Source organism: Capra hircus, chromosome 4 (assembly GCF_001704415.2).
Source record: "Capra hircus breed San Clemente chromosome 4, ASM170441v1, whole genome shotgun sequence".
Lineage (NCBI taxonomy): Eukaryota > Metazoa > Chordata > Mammalia > Artiodactyla > Bovidae > Capra > Capra hircus.
Genome location: NC_030811.1, coordinates 108,575,651 through 108,600,211, shown reverse-complemented (window position 1 = coordinate 108,600,211; position 24,561 = coordinate 108,575,651). Strand labels below are relative to the sequence as shown.

At 39.4% G+C, this 24,561-nt stretch overlaps 1 protein-coding gene across 9 annotated transcripts in view; it reads right to left on the bottom strand.

Moving 5' to 3' along the window:
• SGCE (sarcoglycan epsilon) overlaps positions 1-24,532 on the bottom strand; it is a 67,741-nt gene extending 43,209 nt beyond the window's left edge. For 2 of the 9 annotated variants that reach the window (XM_018047410.1, XM_018047416.1), the window contains exons 1-2: positions 24,314-24,530; positions 7,424-7,531 (exon numbers count right to left, since the gene is read on the bottom strand). In XM_018047410.1, the coding sequence (XP_017902899.1) occupies positions 7,424-7,531; positions 24,314-24,422 (217 nt within the window). In that variant the 5' untranslated portion in view covers positions 24,423-24,530. Of the gene's footprint in view, positions 1-7,423; positions 7,532-24,313 lie in introns of all 9 variants that reach the window. The other 7 variants (XM_018047418.1, XM_018047415.1, XM_018047411.1 and 4 more) reach the window with 6 other exon arrangements.

Below are 24,561 nucleotides of genomic sequence, written 5' to 3'. Positions count from 1 at the left end.
TAAATTCCAGATCACAATCTTACATCCAAAGCACAGGAATGCTTTACATAATTTAAAGGATCTCTTCAGAGTTTATCCAGTTCATTCTTTCTAGAGATTAAAAACATGTTGAAGTCCAGCACTGAACTATATTTACCTTTGTTGTTTTTCTGGGCACCTAGGAGGTGTCTGGCATATGTGAATAATTTTATAAATGCCTACTGAATGGATTAATACAATCTAATACATAGCAAAAGGTACAGGGAAACAGTTCTTATGTGTGAGTACTAAATACATATAATGCTTAACTTCAATTTCAGTTTTGTAACTTATATTAATTCCTATATGTGTGCATCAGTTTATGGGCTACCATTCTTCATTTACATTATAAAGTACTAACAGTCTCCCTTAGTCTCGGCTGCCGTAAGGTAGCAAATGCTAGCTTCTAAATAAAAAAGAAAGGTTGTCCATAGTAAATAATATTGAAATGATGCTTTTTTCTATATGGCTTGTGGCCGGGCCTGGAAGGGAACCATGCAAGCAGCCGGTCGCTGCTCATCATCTCACTTCAAGGACTAGTATAGCACATCTCACTTTCTGCTTTTACAAAAAGAATTTCTTTTCTATGATCTACGGAGCCAAACCACAATCTACCATGGCCCTCCTGGGTTTTAAGATGACATGCACATTTCTTTATTCATGTGTACTCAACTGCCTTTCTGCAATCTGCTGAACTGCATACTTGCTGGTCAGTTACCTTGGCGACTCTGCTTCGCTTTAAGTATAGTATGCCATTCACTTTGAGAAAAACATGATACAGATGTACAACACATTCATCATCTAGAAATGGAAAATGACTAAGCCACTATGTTTTGTTTGTGAAAATAATACTTCCTTTCTGTAGCATCAGTTTAAATTATGGGCACCCACACAACATTTTAGAGAAGTGCCCTTTACCTTACCTTTCCCATTTGTTACTTGCAAAACAAACAGCTATTCAATAGAGGCTACTGGGGCAGTATTTACACCTAGCTTCCTTTCAAAAACAACAAATGACACAGAGAATTCAAAGTGATGAGCTCCTATTCTAAACATGAGCTATACAAACAATACTGAGCAAGTCTGCACCAACACCAACAAAGGCTGTTCCTTAACAGTGAACACATGTTGCACTCACAGATGTCTAGGTAGTCCTCACAAACAGTAAGCTTGGAGCATACTGTTTTCTCTCAAAGCAAGTTTTGAAAATCAAATTTAAACACTTGAAGAATCTCTGAAAGACATGTCTCTGAAATACGCTGAACAGTTTCCGAAATACACAAGCATACTGCGCTGTGCTAATCAAGCTGAGGTCACAGGGTCTGTGTACCGCAGGGCTCTGCAATGGTCTCCGGCTGCAAATCCATCACCTCTGCAAGCACATGCCATTGGATACAAATGAAACAGGAAACCAGTCTGTTGCTAAAACCATGCAAATCCATCACCATTAATGGTCAAAACAATTAAACCAAAAGTCCAACTCACAGGGGGTCAAAAAGATCATCTTCAAACCACAAGGGTAGCTAGATGTGCAAAGATTAAAAATTGAACACAGGCAGTCATAAGTTAACAGAATTTTTTAAAGGAAAAACTACATATCTGAGTTAAGAAGAGCAAAAGAATATGTGGGTGCAAGTGGTTGGGGTAATATTTCACCGTCCTGATGCAGCTCCGAAATCCCTTGTTAACATGCAGGCAAAATCTTTCCATAAAACTATATTCTCTGTATGCTTTCGTCATAAGGCACAGAAACGACAGACGATTTTCAACAATGTATATTATGTGAACACAGAGAGCCAAGAACCAAATAACAGACAGTGATGGCAGTAGCAATAAAGTGGGCCTCATGCTAGCTAAACAGCATCCTGTCTGTCTTTATTAATAGTCCATTTGAAATTTTCTCCCCATGGGAGCAACACTGAGATGAAAATAGGAGGGAGCACATTTGTGCGCTTATTTACAATTACTTAAAAACAAACGCAAATCTGCATGTGTTAACCAAACATCAAATCTGAAAGGAGTGAGGTGATACGTTGCCAACAAATCTAGAGCATGACACTTCACAATTATCAAAATGAGTTTTTAATGGCATATACATGTGCACAGACATATTTAAAGTCCACTCTCCACAAAAAAGTCCAGAGAACATTTACAAGCCCTTTGTCTGCATCAAGGAGGAGATGACTATAAACTGGCTGCTGAGTGTGGGACCAAGTCTCAGCTAGATTGAAACCTTAAAGCCTCCTTTCCTCTGAAATCTTTAAGAAGTCACAAAGGATTGTGAGTATTCACATCGAGGTGACCTTTATTAGGCAGCTATTATGTTGATCTCTCTCTCATAGAATGCTTATCAACAAATTAATCACTTTCAAAGGTCCACTTACATTATCTTCTAATTTTTTGTGCGGTTTAAGAGAATATGGTAAATTCTCAGTTTACCAGGAACCCCAAGGAAGGGAAACCTTTTAGAGAGCTGAGTTTTCTAAAGCACTTGGCGGTCGATCCTTTTTCATTATGGGTATAAGATCACCATTTAGCACATCAATTATTGCACTCCGCTCTATTATACAATGACGCCCTTACGGACTGTTTGGTTGCCTTGCCATTTACTGATCATGCTAGTGCTTAGCAGGTAGCTGTCTGCTAATGCGTTTTGAGGTGGTGCATTTTATAGATTTTCTGTTTTCTCATCTGTAGACAAGCTGTCAGCTGTCATTTCTCATTGCTGTCAGTAATGTTTCCTCTAACTGCTTCTCTGGGCCTTCTAATTTGCGGCTATTAATCCACTGCAGGTTTAGAAACCAGACTACCAAATGAGGTAGGATTGCGTGTTAAAGTAGGAACAAATTTGTACTGTCGTAGCACTCACAAGGCTCTGCTAGAGCTGAAAAAAAGAAGCCTGCGTCTGCCACGTCTCTTTTAGCAACCCAGAGACCCTTTTGTGGTTCCCGATTCTTCGTTGACACAGTATATTCTGAAAAGATGATCTTAGTATAATTGGGAGCCAGCCATGATTTGAGGAGATGGCAGCATAAACTCTACATATTAAATGTATTCAGAAAAAAAAAAGTGTACCATAGAAAGCCTTTATTTAACCTATATGTTACGTAAACAAACTGTCAAATCAAAATGAATGGATTTAATGTGCTCTATAAAATAATTTCTTACATATTTGCTGGGTAGGAAATACACTGCACAATTTAAACAAAGAGAACTATTGATTAAGTGATCTATTACCCTTAGCAATAGCTAAATCAGTCTAAGATTATAACCCACTAAAATAAGTAATTTATTAATAAGAAATTGAAGCCTGTTTATAAGAGCATTTCAATTTTGTTAATTTGCCTACCTCGTAAGCTACTCATTGGGAAGCATGACAAGGGTGCCTTAACCGAGTGCAAATTAGTTAAATAAGACTGAATGTTTTTCAGATGTTCACAGTACTGCTTTAATAGTAAATATTATTTGAAAAAAATTTTGGAGAAAAATGATGAAGACGACTTTTAAATATGTTTAAGATACAAAGATAATACTGAATAGCCACTTACCTGGTACAGCTTCTCAAATAAACTTTTGCCTAAGCAACTAAATTTCCCAATTCCTCAAAATCCTATTTATAGAAGAGACACTTCTCTGCTAAAGTGAAGAACTGGATTATTATTAAAAAAGAAAGTTACACAAAAAATACAATCACTGAAAAGCTATTTTACTGTATGAGCTTTGCTGATAATTGAGAACTATAAGTGCTGATAGAAAAAATAACCCTAGTCTTCTCTTTACCCACTCCAGTGTTCTTGCCTGGGGAATCCCAGGGACGGGGGAGCCTGGTGGGCTGCCATCTATGGGGTCGCACAGAGTCGGATATGACGAAGCGACTTAGCAGCAGCAGCAGCCTTCTTTTATAGTTTTAATATCTAAAAGTTCTTTATGAGGCTCAGAGCCCTGTATACACAGCACTCCAAGAAGCTTCTACCGATTAATCAGAATTGATTGTAAGAGATGAATTCCATTTTGCTATCTCTGCATCAAGAGAACTCATTTTAGGGTTTTCAGAGCCTGGTATATCTATGGTTTTCTCCCTAATTTATTTTTCAATGTGTTATCTCTATAGTTTAATTGAAATTTAATTATTAAACCAGATAATGTCTATAGAAAAATATTTTGAAAGGCATCAATATCCAGCTGGTATACAACCTGTTTTGCTTTTTTTTTCCCCTCTTTAAAAGTTACTGTGTGTTTTATCAGTCCAGCTTTATAAATCTCGGCTTAGAATCAAAAGCTTTTCTCGGCAGTCTGCCCTTCACCCTTTGAGTTTACTCAACATCAAAGTCCTGAAGATCATCCATTCAGCAGTGGTCAGCTATTGTTTTTATTTCAGTCCCAGACAGTCCACACTTGGGCTATAGAATTCATGAACGGGAAGGCATTAAATTGCCTTTTCAAACGTCATTCCTCTAAGAGATAGGACCACTTTTCTTTACATGAGGTAGACAAGAAACCACTACCTGGATCTTTTTTCTACAAAAAACGGAAAGGTTTCTTCCTGAGATTTTTCCTCCCCAACCAAAGCCACTTACTAAAACCATTTTTCTACATGGAGTTAAATATCTTGATTTTTCCATCGAAAGATCACGTGTGTTTGTTTGTTCTGTTGTTGTTATTTTTTTCATAAATGTCAGCTGGAAAGTGATTGCAAACCATTTTTAATTGGTAATCAATAAACTCGGTCACATAGAACACTGCAATTGAAAAGGGCTTTATATATCATCCTGTCGGGATGTGCCAAACACCTTTCTCTACTAAGGGACAGATCATTGTGCTACTTCCTATTTGGATATGGCCTCAGCATTCTACTTAACCCAGAATTCCTGCTAGTTAATACCAATCAGAGTTAGTATCCATAAAAACAAGTTCAGTCCTCCAGTTTTAGAGTCAACAACATTGAACCCAGAGAGACTGAGTGACAGGTTCAAGCCTACAGGATTAGAAAGAGCCAGAACTTGACCTGGTGGTAGATACGCATTTTGTTGATTTTCATAACATAAGGTAGTACACTTGGTGGCTGTCCATTATTATACCCCACACTACAGTAAACCCAGTGCTTGCTGCATATAGATATTTTAATAATATAGAACTATAATAACAGTATTTAAATCAGAGGAGGAGACCAGGAAGGGAGAAAAAGCTAAAGAGCGAGTTCAAGAGAAACTGGGGAAATAAGAGAACGTGGAAAACAGAACCGGTAGATTCAAGATGTATCGATCATTTCTATTTTGAGAACTATAGTTCTGGCTCAGGTTCCAAGGAGAAAATCATTGGGGCCAGTGGGAGCATGAAGCTTGAAGTAGGAAGAGATAAGGATCTCTTGGAGATTCTAAAAAATGTGACGGTAAAAGCCTTGGAATCGTATATTTCACTAAGAATACGACCATAGTGGAGGATTCAACTGAGCTTAACAGCAGGTGAGAGAGTTATCTATAGAAAATCAAACAGGAATGGAGTGACATGCTGAAAAGAGGACAGAGAGTCTAGACATCCAAGTTGAAGAAACCAAAGAAAAGGGAAAAGAAGGCTGCAGGTGTGCAAAATAGTGTGAAGTCCAGAGGCAGGGTTTTGGTGATTTCATGTGAAGCAGCAGGAATCAGGTCAGATCCCAAATCCTTGGGCGATGACAGAATAGAAATACGATGCCAAATCTGGGGCATCGTATAGTTATAAGTTCTGAATACTAGTTATAAGTTCTCTTATAACTAGAAAGATTAGAAAACAGGAAGAGTGGATGTGTGGAAGAAGCTGAAGGCCCTCAGCTTGATTAAGCAACAACCAGATAAGGTGGTGCTAGTGGTAAAGAACCTGCCTGCCAATGCAGGAGACGTAAGAGATGCGGGTTCGATCCCTGGGTCAGGAAGATCCCCTGGAGGACAGCATGCTAATCCACTCTAGTATTCTTGCCTGGAGAATCCCAAGGACAGAGGAACATGGTGGGCTGCAGTCCACTGGGTTGCAAAGAGTCAGACACAACTGAAGCGACTTAGCCAACACACACGCAAATCAAGTATTCAGAAATGAATCCCTTGAGAATATCTAAGGAGGGTGTGGGGAAATGGCTATGGGACAAATCGCTTAGATCCTAGAACAAGCGCATCTACTGCTTTTTAAAACAAATTTTTGCGAACTCTCCATGAGAAGTTACTGTCACAAAACTCTGTTTTCTTTTAGATATTAGAGATGAAAATTCCTTAAACATGCAAAGGTGTTCATGGGTTTGTTTCAAAGACAAAAGAGCAGAAGATATCCTGGGAGCCTTGGCCCTACTGTGAAACCGATCTGGGAGTAGAAGATTTCAGCTGAGGAATTTGATGCTATCTGGAAAAAACTTAGTGACCCCCAACTCAGAAATGTAAGAAGAAAACGAGTAAGCCAGGAATCACTCCTATAAATACCGGAAAGTCTTATATGGCAGTAAGTCCATTTTATCACAAAAAACTCCTGTTCTTTTCAAAGTATTTTTATTTATTTTTATGTTTTTTTCCAAAGTATTTTTAAATTGCTGTTTTTTAATAGATAGTTTGATTTCCCCAAAGTCACAGAAACCAACCTACTGTTCTGCTACTGTTCCTGACCACAGAGAGTAGAAATTTGGGGGTGGGGGTGAGGGGATGGGAGGAATGTGGTTAAGAGGGATTGTAAAGACAAATAATCCAGAAATATTAAGTGAAAGCTCATGATGATATTTTTAAAACAACTAATCTTTCCATTGTTAAGTAAGTCTTTTTCTCCCTAATGAAATGCATTATTTCAAAGGTCCTGACATATTGCTAATGGACACATTAAAGAAAGGGAAGAAAAATTTAGAAGGACAATCAATCATTCCAGGGTCAGGAAATCTTTTCAATAGAAAACAAATGCCATCTAATTATTTAATAGCAAAACATACAAATTTGGTTTTGCAACAAAAATCATTCAAAAAATCATTGGTAATTAGCCAAAATATTTTATGACTTTATGACTGTTTTTCTAAGGTTATGCAAATACTGTTTTTTGAGTGATTTATATTAAACATACTTCTTAATGGTTTTCAATGTTACAAATAAATTGTTACAATAGCTGCACAATAGCTGCATTGCAATAAATTGTATAAGTGGCAAGCTAGTGACTGGATAGGTTAAAAACAAGGTATTATTTTTAGTTTAAAAAAAGGCAGAACTACAGCAAAGGAAAAAAACCTGGAGAATAATGGATTAAGAACACAGACGATCATAAGTTTTGGATTAGGAAAATAAATTTTTTTCAGATTGACTTATCAAAAAAAAAAAATCCACACATGACTAAAAAGCAAAAGGACTACTGGAAGCGGACATTTACCAGCTCCCCGAAAGGGCTTCAGATTACAACCTAAACTCACCATCTTTCTTCCCAGCAGTCATTTTTCTGCTGATAATAAAACTGTTGGCCTGTTTGGTCTTCCATTTAACTGTTCCATTTATGCCATCAGCACAGCTTAATAAAAAAGCTTTTCAGAATGAAACAAATGCACAAAAAATGAAATTAATTTCAAAATAAAATGACTATCACAGATTACCTATTACTTATTAACTGGGATCAGATTCCTTCCAGCCCAGCAAGCTACTGAATTCCATTCAATACATATTTGTTGCATGTCAATATAGGAAATATGTGGGGATACAAGGTCAAGACGCAGTTCCTGCCCTCCAAGGAGCTTACAGTCTATAGGGACTGACACTTCATGTACAGAAATACATATGTCATATACTGAAACACATATATTAAAATATATAGTAATGTACAGAAATATATATATATATTATATAACCTCTTCCCAAGTGGCACAGTGGTAGAGAATCCACCTGCAATGCAGGAAGCATGAGAGATGCAGTTTCAGTGCTTGCGTCAGGACGACCCCTGCGGAGTAGGAAATGATAACCCACTCTAGTATTCTTGCCTGGAAAATTCCATAGACAGAGAAGTCTGACAGGCTACAGTTCATGAGGCCACCAAGAGTCGGACATGACTGGCCGAGCGCACAAGAGAGATGTAACATAAATATATATATATATATATGTATGCATGTACAGAAATATATAGTACACTGTATATGTATAGCAGTTACACATATACACATAGTGGTGGAAACCATTAACGGCTACTGGAGGGAAAACAATTTTCCCTGGTGAGGAACGTCACAATAACTTTAACGTGTCTTTTAAATCTATAGTTGAGTTTGGGAAACATTACACCAGCAGCAACGGACAGAGAACCAGAGTAGGGGACACTAAATAGGGGCTATCTCTGGAATGTAAAGTAGCAATCAGCATAAACCAGGGGTTGAAGAAAGGATGAGCAAAGGTGGGGCCAGTTATGAGACATCATGGGAGATAATGCTGATAATCCTTTCCCAATTGCTAGACGTGGGTGAAAAAAAGACTCAATGATGGCTTTGAATGTTTGACCCAGAATGACACAGAACAGTACTATACTGAGTGAGTGAGTGCAGGTCTCTTCGTTTCTGACACTTTTGTGACCCCATGGGCTGTACCCTGCCAGGCTCCTCTGTCCATGGGATTCTCTAGGCAAGAACACTGGAGTGGGTTGCCATTCCCTTCTCCAGGGGATCTCCCCAATCCAGGGATAGAACCCAGGTCTCCTGCATTGCAGGCAGATTCTTTACCATCTGAGCCGCCAGGGCAGCCCCAAAAGGAGTTCATTTCTGGAGAGAGATGATAACTTTAATTTGGGAGATGTCAAATTTGGGGTACCAATTGGATATCTAGGTGAAACCAGCTAAGAGGAAGATGGAAACAGAGCTCTGGTTCATAAGAGAACCTAATGCAGGCTTCAGATACAGATTTGAAGTTCATCACCAGAGAAATGATTGCTGAAGCCAAAGCCCCAGGGTAATTCCTTAAAGAGATCATGCACTCAGGTAACATGTGTTAGACTGTCGGGTACAAAATGATCTGGAGAAGATACACATTAACGTTCCTGGCTTACTTGCCTATCCTGTTCCCAATTATCCAAACTGCCAACCTTACTGCTTACTCTCCCATCCTTCATCCTTATCTTCCAGACTTGATATTTGGGCACCATTTCCCTAACTACAACACTGGGTCACCATCTCATTCTTTTTTTTCCTCTAGGCATCTCAGATACGTTCCCTCTGGGTTTAGCTCGGTCCCCAAATCCCCCTGGGTGTACCCCGTACCTCTGCCCTAGCTTCTGGAGCTGATATACAGAGCAAGAAGGGATCCACAAAAAGTGAAAGGGACAAAAACGGCAGAGGAACATGTTAATAAACACATTCACGTAGCAAAAACACAAGACGATTCAGCAAAAAAATAAGAGACAAAGCGGTCAACCGAGCCTGAAGTGAAATATATATGTTAACGGAAGAGATGCCAAAAAGGAGTGTGATCAACATCCTCACTTACTATGAAAAGGTCAAAAAGGATGAGATCTTAGAAAATTCTGCTAGACATGAAAAGGGAGAAGTTAGCGGTGACTCCTTAAAGTGGAGTTCCAATGAAGCGAGGCAACAGAAGCAGAAGGCCAAGATGCAGATGCAACAGGTGCAGTGAATCTTTTAGGAATACTGGCCCGAAGAGGGAAGCGAAGAAATAACAGGATACAGCAGACTGAGGAGCAGCAAGGTGGAGAGAAAGGCCAGTCCTTTCAGTGTGCGGAGACAGACTGTGTTCACACGCTGAGGAGGAGACACAGGGAGGAGAGAGAGGCTAGGTGTAAGGAAAAGGAGCATAAATGATGAGACCCCGTCCCAGAAAAATTAGAACAGGTGGGACCAAGCACATATAAGCAAAGAAAATACTTTATGAACCAGAGAGTAAGGACAAGTGAAGACAGAGGTATTTGCTGGGTGTACAGAACGCCTCATGGTAAAAGGGCTCCTCGCGCTACTGAATCAGAGATGAAATGTTTCTTTTCTTTTCAACTGAATTTTGAGTAAAATTCTGAACTTTAAATTACAAGACATACCGAGTCCCCTTCCAAAATGAAAAGAGAATACAATTCAAAACCCAAGTTATTAAAAATAAACAACTGAACAAAACCCCAGGTGATCATCTCAGTGATACTCGGGAGTGGAAAGCAAAGGCCTTAGCATCCAAGTGAATAAATGACTTGGTTGGTATTGAATGTTTAAATCATGCAAACGTAAGTATGCTAATTTTCTATCTTCTAAAAGATCAATCTCACGGCTGATTCACCTAATAAATGGTTTTTTCACCTAAGAACTGAAGTTATGTCCTTTTAAATCTAGATGAAGAATACCGTAGTCATTTCCCAAGTAATTTAACATGAAATAGGGTCAGAAGTGTTCATGGTCTCTTGTGGCAAAATACCCCACCCCCCAATTTTTCTAATTGCTGGGTTCCAAAGGCAACCTGCTGGTTACATAAGAATCATCTGGGCAGCTCTCTAAAAATACATATTCTCATACACCCTATCAAATGCATAACAAAAAATTTGAAAACACATATTCATGATTCTACCACGGAGAGTCCAGCTGAGGCGGGTTACACAATTTCATCAGGTGATTCTCACATACAAATACAAACTCTAGAAGACCAACAGAAGCCTTACAGAACCCAAGAGTATATAAGATATTCGACCAAGGTGTGTCAAAGTTGCCAGATGTAGGGGTAGCCTTATTACTGAAACCTTCACTCTATCTTAACTCCAGCTGGCCCATGGATGTAGCCAATTTGCAAGAACACGTAAGTCACCGTCGGGCAGTGAGAAATCTCAACCTAGACAGACGGGAAGCAGGTGGCCAAATTCTCCTCCACAACTCTTCAAAGAACAGGGTATCTATGTGGACCTGACAAACACCACCTACATTTATATCTATTGCATCCCTTAGTCCTGAGTTAGGTGCTTTCATGTAGATTGTCTAGTTCAGTCCTTACAAAACCAAGAGAATGTGTTAGCATGTCTGAAGGTTACAGACACTTGATCCTACAGCAGAACGGAGTAAATCCTGCTAGCAAGCAGGAGTCAGAGTTCCAGACTTCTTCATCGAATGGGAAGTTACCATAAAAAAAGAATGGGGTGGGTGTCCACACAGTACCCCTTGTGTTCCTTTCTTTATTCTAGTCCATGGTTCTCAGACCATGCTCTGCCTAAGAGTAATTGTTCAGTTATATACACAAAACTACACATATGTACTTTATAGTAGCTTAAAGGATTTAATAGGGTAATTTAAGTTTACGGAATTTTTTTGGTCTTACACTCTGGCTTTCAGAACCTCACTAAACCCATAAGATTTAATGCCATTGTACACCCTTGGGTGTTCTTTGGAAGGAATGATGCTAAAGCTGAAACTCCAGTATTTTGGTAACCTCATGTGAAGAGTTGACTCATTGGAAAAGACTCTGATGCTGGGAGGGATTGGGGGCAGGAGGAGAAGGGGATGACAGAGGATGAGATGGCTGGATGGCATCACCCACTCGATTTACATGAGTTTGAGTGAACTCCAGGAGTTGGTGATGGACAGGGAGGCCTGGCGTGCTGCGATTCATGAGGTCGCAAAGAGTCGGACACGACTGAGCACCTGAACTGAGCTCAACTGTACACCCTTGCTGGGTGAAGCAACACGCCATGACTCATACTTTCCAGGTCCTGTATAAGTACAGTCTACTTGACTTTTACAGACAAATTTCAAAATTCAGATCTGATTGGTGCTTCAATTGTTAAAAATTAGAGGCAGGGTGAAATATTTTAAAGGGCTTCCCAGGTGGCTCAATGGTAAAGAACCCTCCAGCCAATTCTGGAGATGCAGGACTCACCGGTTCAACCTCTGGGGAGAGAAGATCCCTTGGAGGAGGAAATGGCAACCCACTTCAGTATTCTTGCCTGGAGAATCCCATGGACTGGAGAGCCTGGCAGGCTATGCTCCACGGGGTTGCAAGGAGTCAGACATGACTGAGCGACTGAGCACAGCACAAAATAGTTCAAACACGTCTTACAAATAAGGCTCTATTTTAAGGCTAGCATTGCTTTGCGCATGTTCATTTTTTTAAAGTTTACATTGATCCACCTAAAGTCCTACTTTGACCACATAAGACCACAGTCCAATAAATCTCAATAAAAAGACAACTTCTTACGCCTCTGCTCACCAGACAGTATCAATAAAGGCAAGACACAACACCATGGATAACATGTCTGCTTAAAGGTTCAAGTCCCACACCTTGAGGGAGAAATCTCAGTAATACTGAAATATCTATTTTTCATTATGCATTCAAGATCATGGATCAACCCAACTAACTTCTTGTATAGAAAATTATTATAATCTCTATAATGTTGACTATTGTCTTCTTCCTTAGATCTTGAATTTCCCCTTTAGTTCATTTATGCTTAATAAAAAAAACTTTTTGAAATTCATTCTTTATTGACTAAAAGATTATTTAAATTAAACAAAGAAAATTATTACAATCTGTACATTAAGAAATGGAGGATATTTACTGGTCGAAAAAAGCTAGTATTTGAATAACTTTGATTTTCATTGAAAAAGATCACCCTATTTTTTTCTATGAGAACAAATTTCTTTAGTTAGGATGGGAAAATATGGCTCAAATTTTTAAAATATTTATTCTATACATTACATTTCAAGATTAAATCCAGTGTTTAAAAAGAAAAATGCCAGCCTGTATAGACTGGTTCTTGGACTCTTTCCAAAGATAATGGACCATCCTCAAAAATCCTGAAAGGAATTCCACTGTGCTCATTGGGTTCATGAGCTACAGTTGTACCTGGATGTGAGTTTCACTCTAATTCATAAACACAAAGCAAAGAATAAAATGAATCTTGTGTTTACAAAGCCCAAACTAAGACAGTCACACAATTAGCTAACATAGCATGGTATACAATTTAACCAGTTCTTCGATGCTCCCTCTCAAAAATCCTCAAAGCCTGAATTAACGCAATGGTGGCTGGCAGAACCTTAAATTCCCTAGAAACCATTCAATACTTAAAGTTTGTCTTAAGATTTCATGATTCATCTGGAGTCTTGTAGCAGCATGAGTACAGCTCATCTGGCCGGGGGCAAACACTCTGTGAAGAAACATTACTCTTTCCCAAACCTGAATAATTTGCTGACTTAGGGAGGTGGGGTTTGCTATTTAATAAAAGCCATTGAAGAGTTGTGAATAGTGACTGATTGCTGATGATCTAATCAAAATGTCAAGGGATAGAAATAATAAATAATAACTTAGTCCGACATCACTGTTCAAGTAAATAGCAGGATACGCCACATGAAATGTAATCTCATTAACATACTTACCTTAGAACCAATCTGTCAAGTCTTTCTCTGCCCACTGTTTCATCTGCCTCTTTTCCTATTTCACTCAAAGGGGGCACAGACGAGGACACAAAGGGGAGCACAGACGGGATACACAGCTCATGCCCCCCTCATCTCTTCCCCTTTCTCACCGTCCCCCACGTCATTATGTCTCTCCTTTGCCTTCTATGTTTTCCCTTCCCTTTTTCATGCAACTATCCTTAATATTTTGTAGACTGTCTCTTATACTGAAATCTTGTTTTTATAGTTTTCTCTCTAAAGAACGTTAGCTGACATTATCCCTGGCTACCAAGTTTTGTGTGCTAAGTGCGAGGTACTAAAAGTTTTCTATATAACTATTTTAATCCCTACATCATCAACTATGTAAAATAGGTATTATTAGTTCCATTTTAAAATAAGAATAAGAACTCCTAGGAAATTATATGACTTAATCCCAGATCATAGGTTTAGTAAGAGGCCGAGATGGATTTTGAACCCCTTTCTTGGCTGAGTGCAAAGACTCCATCATCTACTCATCAATACTATCCCCAAATGGTTAAATGAGGATGCAGTTTGTGAACTATATATTTTATGTAATTTGAGATAGTATTATTATTACCAGTAGGTCCTCTTCAACTTATTTTTGTTTCTAGAACAAAATAAGTTTTCCCTGGCTGCTAGATTAGAAATAGCTAGCAACGAGGAAATGCCCATGGAAATTAATCCTGTATGTTAGGTACAGACACAAACAATTCATTAAAAGAAGAAAGTTAAAAGGTAAGCTGGAACCTACGGAGAGAAAAATGGCTTTGCTGAGAACTGTCCACCCCAACCTCCAAGGGAGTCTAGGAAAAATATTCCTAAGAGAAGTATAACTCCAAGAATTTAAACCGAGAATGCCAGAATAAGAAGCCTCTAAACTTTGTTAAAACAGCAGAGCCTGGCAGGGCAGAACATAAAAAATTATTTAATGTAAAGTTATTAGAATTTCATAATTTTAGCATAAGCTTGGTAAGATTTTAGGCTTCAGAGTGAAATAAAAATTAAGAACACAGAAAGGCTGGTGTTTAGTGTTTAAAATCAGCATCTCTGGAGACAGAGCACCTGGGTTCCAAATCCCAGTTTCTGTCCACTGGGCAAGTTATTCAAGGTCTCTGAACCTCAGTTTCCTCATCTGGTAAGAACAAACAGTGCTCACCTCACAGAGACATCGTGAATATACATAAAACCCTGAGAAGCATGCCTAGCGCCTGATGACATTCTCAAAAAATGAGTTATTATTACACTTAAACTTCACTTAATATGAAGGAAACTTTAGATTTCTTTACATGTGTTTTGTTTTTTAAAAAAACAGACATTCAAATGAAAAACCCATTGTCACTACAGTTGGCATTACAGAATACAGAATTCTTTTTTTTTTTTTTCTCCTTCACAGTCAGGAGACAGGAAAAAATGGTATTTGTATGGTGGGGTGGAATAAACGCTGGAGGCTGCTCTCCAGCCGAGACAAACGCCCAGGGGTTCCAACCATTCCAAACTCCACAGGGCTGAGAAGATGGCATGTTAGCAAGTCTTCATTCCCAGTATCTGCTAAGGCAAACTGGTGGAGAGCTGCAGTTTAACCCTTCTGAGGAAAGCCAGGTGTAGTGAGAAGTAAGTTACACTGACATCTGTACTGTCTGACTGTCATAAACTCTTGGGTATTTATTCTGAGAAAATAATGCAACAAAGGCAAAAACCGCATGGGCACAAGATTCAACTTTGCATCACACATATCAAAACCGGAGAAAAACTGAAACCTCCAACCAAAGAAAAAGCGCTGGTTTGACAGAATGGTTTGTGGAGAAGGGAGGGTTATCCACTTCTCTTTGTGGTTTTACTCTGTTGCTCAAAGAGCCCAACCAAGACACACACTGGGTTTTCACTGACGGGATACAGTACTACCTATATTCTATCTCAAAAATACTAGATGAAGGAGCAGCACTGAGAGCCTTGAAAATGGGATACATAAAACATGCAATGGTTATACGCATAACAATTTAATGTCCCCATCTGCAAAATGATGGACTGTTTCGAAATTATTAAAATTAGTGAAAGGTAGAATACAAAACACCACACAAACTGAAATCTAGCCTAACACTGCAATCTAGTGGGAAAGGATTAAAAGGCAAAGCAGTAAGAGCGACTGGGCTCAGGAAGTAAAACTGTAGGCAAAAATTCTGTCCAAAATAAAAAGACATAGTAATACAGTAATAATGAGTGTTCATTTGAAACTGTCATTATTTTTCTTTATTATAGAAGCCACACACTTTCACTGTAATACATCCAAAGAGATAACCAACAGGGTATGAAATGAAATACAAAAGCTCCTTCCTACATATCTATTGCTGTCCCTCCAATGCCACTGCTGAGGATATCCCCTCTCAACAGTCCTCACATCATTCCATATTCTATGCATATATAAATGTATGTTTGTACACAAACACATGTAAACACACACATACCATGCTTTTCTTTCCATGATGTGATCACACTTTTTTTCTCTAGCATATATCTTGACACGTTTACATATCATCACATTTTAAGACTGTATAGCTTGCAGCTCAATCGTAATTTATTTATCATCATCTCAAGCTCCTGATCTTTCCCTTAAAGTCTGGTCTTCTTCCGGCATTCCTTATCCTGAGAATGGCATCACCATTCATTCTCATGAATACAACAGAAATCTAGAAACCATCCTTGATTTTTTTTCCTAGTGAAATCGTCTCTGGTAACTCTCCGCCCAAAATTCACCCCCTGGCCCACTCCTGTCGCTGTCTACCCCTCAACATGCTTCATCTGCCCACCTCCACTCTAGCAAGGGAGATGTCTATTCCTCTCTGCTCCGGATTACTAATGCAGACTTGGAACTACTGCTTCTATCCTGACCCCCCCCCCCCAATCCTTTCATCACAATGCAAAGTGCTCTTTTTGAAACACAAATTTGATCAAGCCCTGCTTAAAGCCCTCAAAAGAGGTAGGTTTTAGATTGTAGGATGAAGATTACACTCTTTAAGGCAGTCTAACAGGTCCAGCAAAATTTGCTCCCTGACCCCCACATCCAGCCTCCTCATACCGTGCTTCCCCTTCTTCCCGGGCACCAATCTCACAGGACTTTCTAGAGCACCTCCTGTTTGCTAGGGCACCCTGCTACAGAGCCTCTACAGAGCTCCTCCTTTGACCTCCAGTACCCCTCTCCTCTTCACCTCACTCCCATCTACTCATCCTTCAGGTCTGAGCACCTTCTCAGATAAGCCTTCCTTAAATGTCCCCGACTGGCCAAATCCCCTGCTTAGAAATTTTATTAGTATCTGTAACACTTAGCATAGTTCTAAGAGCACATTGATATGTGAGATTGATTAATCTTTGTCAACACCCTAGTATAAAAGTTCCCTCATCTAGGACCGTGTATTCCACAGCATTGAACACAGTCTCAAAACCAGTCAACACTCAACAAATCAATGCATAAAAGAAGCACTAGTACGAGGAGCCACTATTTTTTCTAATTTTTCATTGACTACTATCAACATAAACATCCTTATACTTTGATTTTTCATCACCTAAAGGAGTATCTTTGTAAGCTAAACTCCTAGAATTTCAATGGCTAGACAAAAATAACATATCTCTCAAATCTTGATGAGCACATGTAGCAGCCTGCTCTGTTTCTCCTTCGGCAGTACTGGCCTTTGATTAGAATCAGCTCTGCAACTACAGAAGAGGAAAGATGTTACAGCGCTACATCGATTAACTCTTTCAGAGGAGAGAAGAGCCACTGTCATTTCACTGCACAGCGAGGAACACCAATTTGCTAAGAAGAAAAGAAAAATGAAAAACCTTGGGGCTAATTTTTCTCTCCCTCTGTATTCCAAGGTAAAAAAGAAAAGAAATCAACTTTTACTTCTGTGCCTAATGCTGGAGAAATCCCAGAGAACTAAAATATTTCACTTTAACTGCTATAGCAAAATTAACTGTGATCTCTTCTTTCAAATTGGCAGTGAACTCCAAATCTCCATAAGAATCAAAATGGTGACCAAGTGAATGAGTGGAAAGCTAAAGAATGGGAAAGTATTTACACTGGAGCTGCCTAACTCCTAAACATTTTTGAAATGAGAGGTTTCATTTGTCAGAAAAGAGAAATGTCTGCCTTCTGTGTCACAACATAAGCCGGGGCAATATCCGTGGTACAGAATGCCAAAGAGCTAGTCTAAAAAACCTGATTAGTCCAAGGCAATTAACTAGAAAATGAGACATGCTAAAGATGGGTGCTTTTAAAGTGATGAAACACATTTAAAACACTACTGCATAGACACTGCATAGGAATTCTCAGATGAAGACATAAAACATAAGGTTTTTACCAAAGTGACCCAAGAAGAAAACAGCACTTTTCTAACATTGAGTTTGGCAAGAATATAACATCAACAAGTATACTAGCAGTACATGTTTTGCAGCAACCTGCTTATTTCCTAAGGTAACTTCCTGAAGTTTTAAAATTTAAACACCGGGGATTATTTACTTCCCAAACCCAGCAGCAGAAGCAAGTACTGCATTCAAGGAATTGCAAGTAGCCGCCTGCAGATCAGGTGCACGAGCGTTGGCAAGGCAAGCACTCAAGCTTTGAGCATTTCTCTCGCTCAGAAACATGAGCTCAGCTCAGGAATGCCTGTGGCATCTTCAACAACTGGGAGCCGGGCCATCGGCCATCGAAAGCTGCCCAGTATATTACTACAATCCCACAGAAGGGCATTACACTTTTATATAAGATAGAGAAAACAAGAAGAGAATGTGTTTAACATTAAAAATACACTTCACGTATTCAGGGTTCGAGACCATATCTCTGACCTCACAATCGGAGTGGAGGAGAAAGTTCTGGGTGTGGGGAGAAGGGACAGGAGTAAAAGAAGCGTGACAACGTTGATTTTAAAAGATGCCTGAAGAATGGTGTCTTCTTTCTTCACATTTGTCATCAGAATCCCCTTAAGTTTTCAAGGATCACTCACAGGCATAAAAATCGTCACCATGGAGTGAGACGTGTTGGGCTTATCACTTCTTAGAACGGAGGTCCTGTTTGCCTACTCCACTAAGGAACTTTGAGCAATCACATTTTCACTGTTGGAGATAGTAATCAAAATAAACAATCCATAGGCAGGTGGAAAGAAAATCTGCCCCAAGACATGTTTGAGACACGAAGCCGGTGCTCCTAGGGCAGTGATGAATCAGGCTCACTTCAAAGGGAGTTAAAAGAGCACAAGGTCAGCGGCCTACTTTTGATTGAAAGGTTTTCTTTTGGAGTGAAAAGCTAAAAATTGTAACTGTTATGTATTACAAGGACATAGAAGAGGGGACTGCAGAAGGAAGAAGGATGGCCTCACGTTTCCCCTGGGTAAGAGGCTCTAGCAGTGTAGGGCTCAGCTGTCCTGTATCAGCGGCTGGCAGCAGCCTGCTCCCCTTTAACCCAGGGCGCCCCCCGGGCACCCGCAGCAAGAAACACCAGGGAAGGAACAACTTCAGGAAGCAACTGAAAGCCACTTTAGTTCTCAGATTTTCACATTTGAAATGAAATGAGAAGGGAGGAAAGGATGCGTTAAAATGTCCGGTTGCAGCTGTTTTCAAGTTGTAAGAAATCAACCTGCATCACACAGGACTACTCTCTTTTAGACAGTTCATCAGAAAAAATAAAATGTTTACACCGCGATATCAGTGTATCTTTGCTGTCCTGCACTAAAATGTTATCATGGCCTCAAATTAAATATTCATTGCAAGAAAGATAAATATTTCTGACACTTGAAAATAAGAGACCAAGTAGAGGTGCTAAGCTGATTCCCTTCTCGAGCTTCACTGTTAGAAAGGTCTCAAGTTGAAACCCATCTCTCGCTTTCACCCACTACAGCTGCTTCTGCTTTCTGAAGCAAACAGAAGAGAGTTCATGTCTACTTTTAGTCTTTAAGTTAAACGTTTCCAGACCCTTTGAGGATACCTCCTATGACAAGATTGCCAGATCCCTCACCGTCCCCACGGATTGTTCTGGAAGTTGTCTGATTTGTCAATGTCTCTCTTTAAACGTGACAGCCAGAAATGGACACAGTACTACAGATGTGGTTAATTAGAGCAGGCTACTATTAATTTCTGTGACATATGGACACTATACTGTTACTGGAACCTAAATTTGATTTTTTTTTTTAAATTTTGCAGCCACACCATGCCACTGGTTCATATTCAGTGTCCTTCTTCTCAAAAACCTGCTACCATATAAAGTCATCTCCTTCCTTTACACAAGCCAAAGAATTATGAGGCATTTACTGCTACAAAATATATTTCTGAATAGCACTGCAGCCTACTTAAACCATATTAACTCTCAATTCTGTTATCTGTTTGCAATAGACTTTTTTGAAGTCAACGATGGATTTTAATGCAAGCGTCTTAGAACTTCATCAAAGTTATCCATAAAAACGCTGAAAAAGAGAAGACCAAGGGCAAAGGCTTGTGATCCTTCACCTAGGACCACTCCCAGACCCAAACCCAGTAATCAACACGGATTGCCCCAGGCTCACAAAGCAATCCTGCTTGTCTACACAGCATCTTACATACGAGAGCCTCCGAAAAGCCTTGACAAATGCTTAGCTGAAAGTAAGATTCGCTTATCTTTCAAAGCAAAGTGTAAAAAATCTACACACATGAAAATTAAGAGTCAAGTGAAAATACATATGCACATGGAACAAAGACTAGAAGGGAAGGCACATCAATGCAAATGTTTGTTCTCCTGTCAGACCGTGGAAACTATTTTTTATTCAATATGGTCTTTATTATAGTTACATTGTTTGAAAACCTGAAGTCCCCGGAATTTTGCTTAGACAGAAATGTGCATGGAGGCTGTTCAGAAGCCATCCACGTGAAACAACTTTAAGAGCATTGAGCCTCTATCTGATTCTACCATCCTGAAAACCCCAATCAGGAAAACCAGTCACTTGAAAAGACTTGTTGATCTTTAGAAACACTAGTTTTCGTTTTTCAATTCTGCAGTGCTGCTTGTGGCTTAATATTTCTAGAAATCAGGGAGGCAGCAAACTGAAGAAGTGCATCCTAAAGTTTAGAAAAAGCCTCGATGTCTTGCATGTGTGTGTGCCCGTATGTCCATCTGTCCATGTCTCTCTGTCTGCCTGCCTGCATGCCCACGTCTGCCGGTCTTTCTGTCACGTCTCTGTTAGAGAAACTGGAAAGGACAGAAAGAAACAAAAAGCATCACAATAATATTTCCGTGAAGCTCTGGACTTAACAGAGCTCCAGCCCAAGGATCTGTAGCGGACGTGTAAACACATGTTATCTATTCACGTAGAGTCCTTTTTTACATCAAGAGTGGGTAATAAGATCAACAACAGAATCTACCCTTGGGTGTTTAGAACTGAGGCAACAGTAAGTTAAAAGAAAAGGGACCAGACAGAGCAAGCATGGACGCTTAGTAAAAGAGAATTAAAAACAAAGTGCCTGGTTATTTTAGAGAAAATGCGATCCATAAATACTGCACTTCTTAAAACCCCGACCCATCTGAATAACTGACGGAGAATTTTTTTAACATGTCAAGGTCTCTTCACTGCTTTAACATTGTTATTTCAAGCCTGGTTTTCATCAGTTAAAACCAGTGCTAGAAACTGGATATGCGGTTATCTTTCTCATCAGTTTTCTCTGGTGCTGTCCCTTGCTAATTTTCAAATCCGAGAGACAAGTGAAAATTCCACTTTGCTTAGAAAAACAATTTGCCTACCACACTAGAATTTAAAGTAAATAGATGAGGTCGATCAAGTTTTTAGACTTATGGCAAACTCTTTATAATAAATGGATGAAATGATCAAGTATTAAGTCTAATTAATATTTGACAACTGAAAATTTTACTTTGCTGAGAAGTAAATTTTTCCTGCCACACTAAAAGTTAAGTCAAATGCATGTAGTATATCAGCAGATTCATAGATCCCAAGCAAACTGTCATCCGAAACAGATCAGATGTCTAACTAGAAAGTCCAGTTATTGCTTGGCAAGTGAAAATTCCACTTTTTATGAAATACATTTTTCCTACGCTAGACGTTAAGCTAAATGTAAGGGGTAAATCAACAGCTTCACAGATACATGGCAAATTGTCTTAAATAAGCAAAATATCCAATTAGAAAGCTATTATTTGAAGTTGGGTTTGAAATACAATTTTCCTACTACACTTGAAGTTAAACACAGGTAGTTAACAGCTTCATAGATCCACAGGAAATCTCATTAAAATGTATTAAAATGTTCCCATACAATGCCCAGTATTATTTGATAAATGCATATTAGCATCTTTTTGCTATGCGTGTAATCTTGTGCAAGACGGGTTAGAAACAGATAACACTGGGAACAACTATCTGAGAAAATCCAAAATTCACTTATGACATCAAATATCAAAAGAGTGTTTTAAATTCTTATGTATTTATGTGAGGGTGATTTTTTAATGTTTTGTGCTTTAGGTAACATGAAAATGTCATCTCAAGTATTTACCTATTAACAACACTGTATTTTTGTTTTTATGTTTAATATTGTTTTGCTGCTTTAGATTAAATTTTTTTCTCAAAGCTACTTATCTATTGTTTTTTCCCTTAGAAAAATCTATTTCTAAGCAAAGTAAAAATGTTTTCATATATATAGAATAAAAAACACAAGGATATATACCAGATTACTGCGTGTGTGTTAGAACAGTGAGATCAGAGGAAACTCTCAGTTCTTCAGTTTTAAATATTTTTGTACTAATGTTCATCTAAATTTCAATTAGAAAAAGTAATCACTATTTCCATTTTTAAAAAGATTCTGAAATTTTAATGTTATTTAGATAGCTAAGGCTCCTTGAAGAGAAAAAATGGAGGAAATTAACTTGATCCCATTTTTAATTTTTAGAAATTATACACGTGCAACTCTATGAAAAATATACATTATTTAGGCATGTGTATATGCACAGAGAAAGTAGAGTCCATAATGTTTACTGGGGTTGTCACAGGATAAAGAAGTTACAGGTGATCCTGATTTTCTTTTTGAGTCTTTTTTTTTTTTTCCAGTTTTCTGGAGTTTTTCCCCCTAAATTTTGTACAATGAATAGGAATTACTTTTATTATGATAAACACTAAAGCTGGGTTTTTTCCTCCACCCCACCCCCCAAAAAAAAGTCCTGGCTAACATTCTGAAATAAAAATTCAAATAGGTTCAAACTTGTTCAAACTTTTTTGATTTTTAAACCTGAGTTTTTTCTATCACCTATCCTGTCTTTTAATCTCATGTTTTTAGAAAAAGAATGTCTATTAATTATCAAACAACTAGATGAAGTAACTTTCCTGGATTCAAAAAAGTGTAAGAATTTGAAGGTCTGGCAGTCACCAAAACGGTATTCTAGAAAACACAAGAAATCCTGAAAGCATTCAACATTGCAGGGAAGAGTGAACATCCTAAGCATGGAAAGACACTAAGGCACTTCTAAACACTAAAATTATATTCCCCCAACTTCCCAGGAAAATATCTTTGTGTTGGAAATCTGCACTTGATTTATTCATATATCTGATGGTCAATATTTTATTTCTGATTAAAAAGTAGAGTTTCAATAAATGTGCTAGAGTTTTGTTTACTCTTAGAAAGGCCGGCTTTAACTGAGATCTCTACCATTCTGTCATCTACAACGGGTCAAATTCTTATCTATCCTCTATGTACAAATTAATATGTAGCAATGTTACTCAAATCTGCTATTTTAGCCTTTAAATACAAATTTCATCTGTGTCTCGGGAACCGCAGTTGTAGACAATTGGTTTTTTCATTTTAACTTAAAGTTCTTTTACTAAGATTATCAACAGATTTTCCCTTTTCTTAGTGCCTAACACTTTCCTAAATTGAAATCCACGTTAAGGCTTTTTTATTTCAGCTCCTCCCTCATCAGTATTTTAGTCTCGTAACTCATTGCAATTTTCTCTAATGTAAAATATATACATTTATAAACATAACACAAATATTTGTGGCCAAATCTTGGCAACGCGCTTCAAAGGATTAAACTTGCGGTTACCGTGACTAAAGGTATTCATTTACCCTACAAGATTTAGAAAAACGTAACATTGCAGGGAGATCCATGTCTCTGCGTAAACCTCGTAATCATCACCAAAAGGCCATAGCTGGGAGTCTCCGAAGCCCGCCAAATACACTGGAGGCATCCACAGCTGTTTTTAATTGTTTTCGCTTTCTCAAAATAGTGTACTTGGTGGGGGCAAACCGTTGTGTTTGCAGCGTCTCTGGCCCCCAGCCGAGGTTAACCCTGACCTCAATGCCCTGTTTAGCTCCTAGCATTTCACGAGTCCGTTTCCCTGCTCCGCAAAACCTAAGAAAAATGAGATTTCCGTTGCCGAGAAATTCGCTTAGGCAGAAAGGAGAATTAGGCGTGTCAGATGCATATTTTTATGTTCCCTCCAGATCGTATTCAAGAAAAGGGGGGAAAAAAGATGTGGTGTGTTGGCAGAGCTGGGCACAGCTCGACACCCATTTCCTATGGCTCGCCTCTGGGCCACAGAGCCCCATTCGCACGGTAAGCCCCCAACCCCCAGATGGTCGACGACCCCCAGCCTCTGAGGCAGGGATCCGGAGAGGTTCATCACCCGGACTGCTGGGGATGGGTGGGGGGCAATGGGAATGGAAACTGGAGATGGAATTTCGGCGCTGCTGGGCAGGGAGGGGCCCCCCGGGGGCGCAGAGAAAAAAGGCCAGGGGTCAAGCCTGGCAAGGGAAACACAGGGCTCCAGAAGTGGGGTGCGGGGCATCTCGGAGGAAGCGTGCACTGGGGATTTCACAGCACGAGGGGCTCATGCCCAGAAAATGCACCCAGGTACCCCAAACCCGGGAAGGGGGGGTGGGGAAGCAGCGGCCTGTGGCCCCAGGACCTCCCGTCGCGCGCAGGCCACTAACCTGTCAGCAAGAAGGCGCCAGTGGTCGCGGGGCTCATCCTGCGTGTCCCCCGACCCTGTCCCGTCCAAGCACAAGGGTCTCCCAGCTCCCACCACCGGGGCAATTGCATTCTTGGCCTGGCTAGGCCGGCCGTCCTCGATTCTCCCCTCCCCTCCCTTTCTTCTTTCCTCCCAGCTCGGCCAGTTCAGCATCAGCATCCTGCACCCCCCTCCTTAATCCCGAACTCCCTCTAGCGGCGGGCCAGCGAA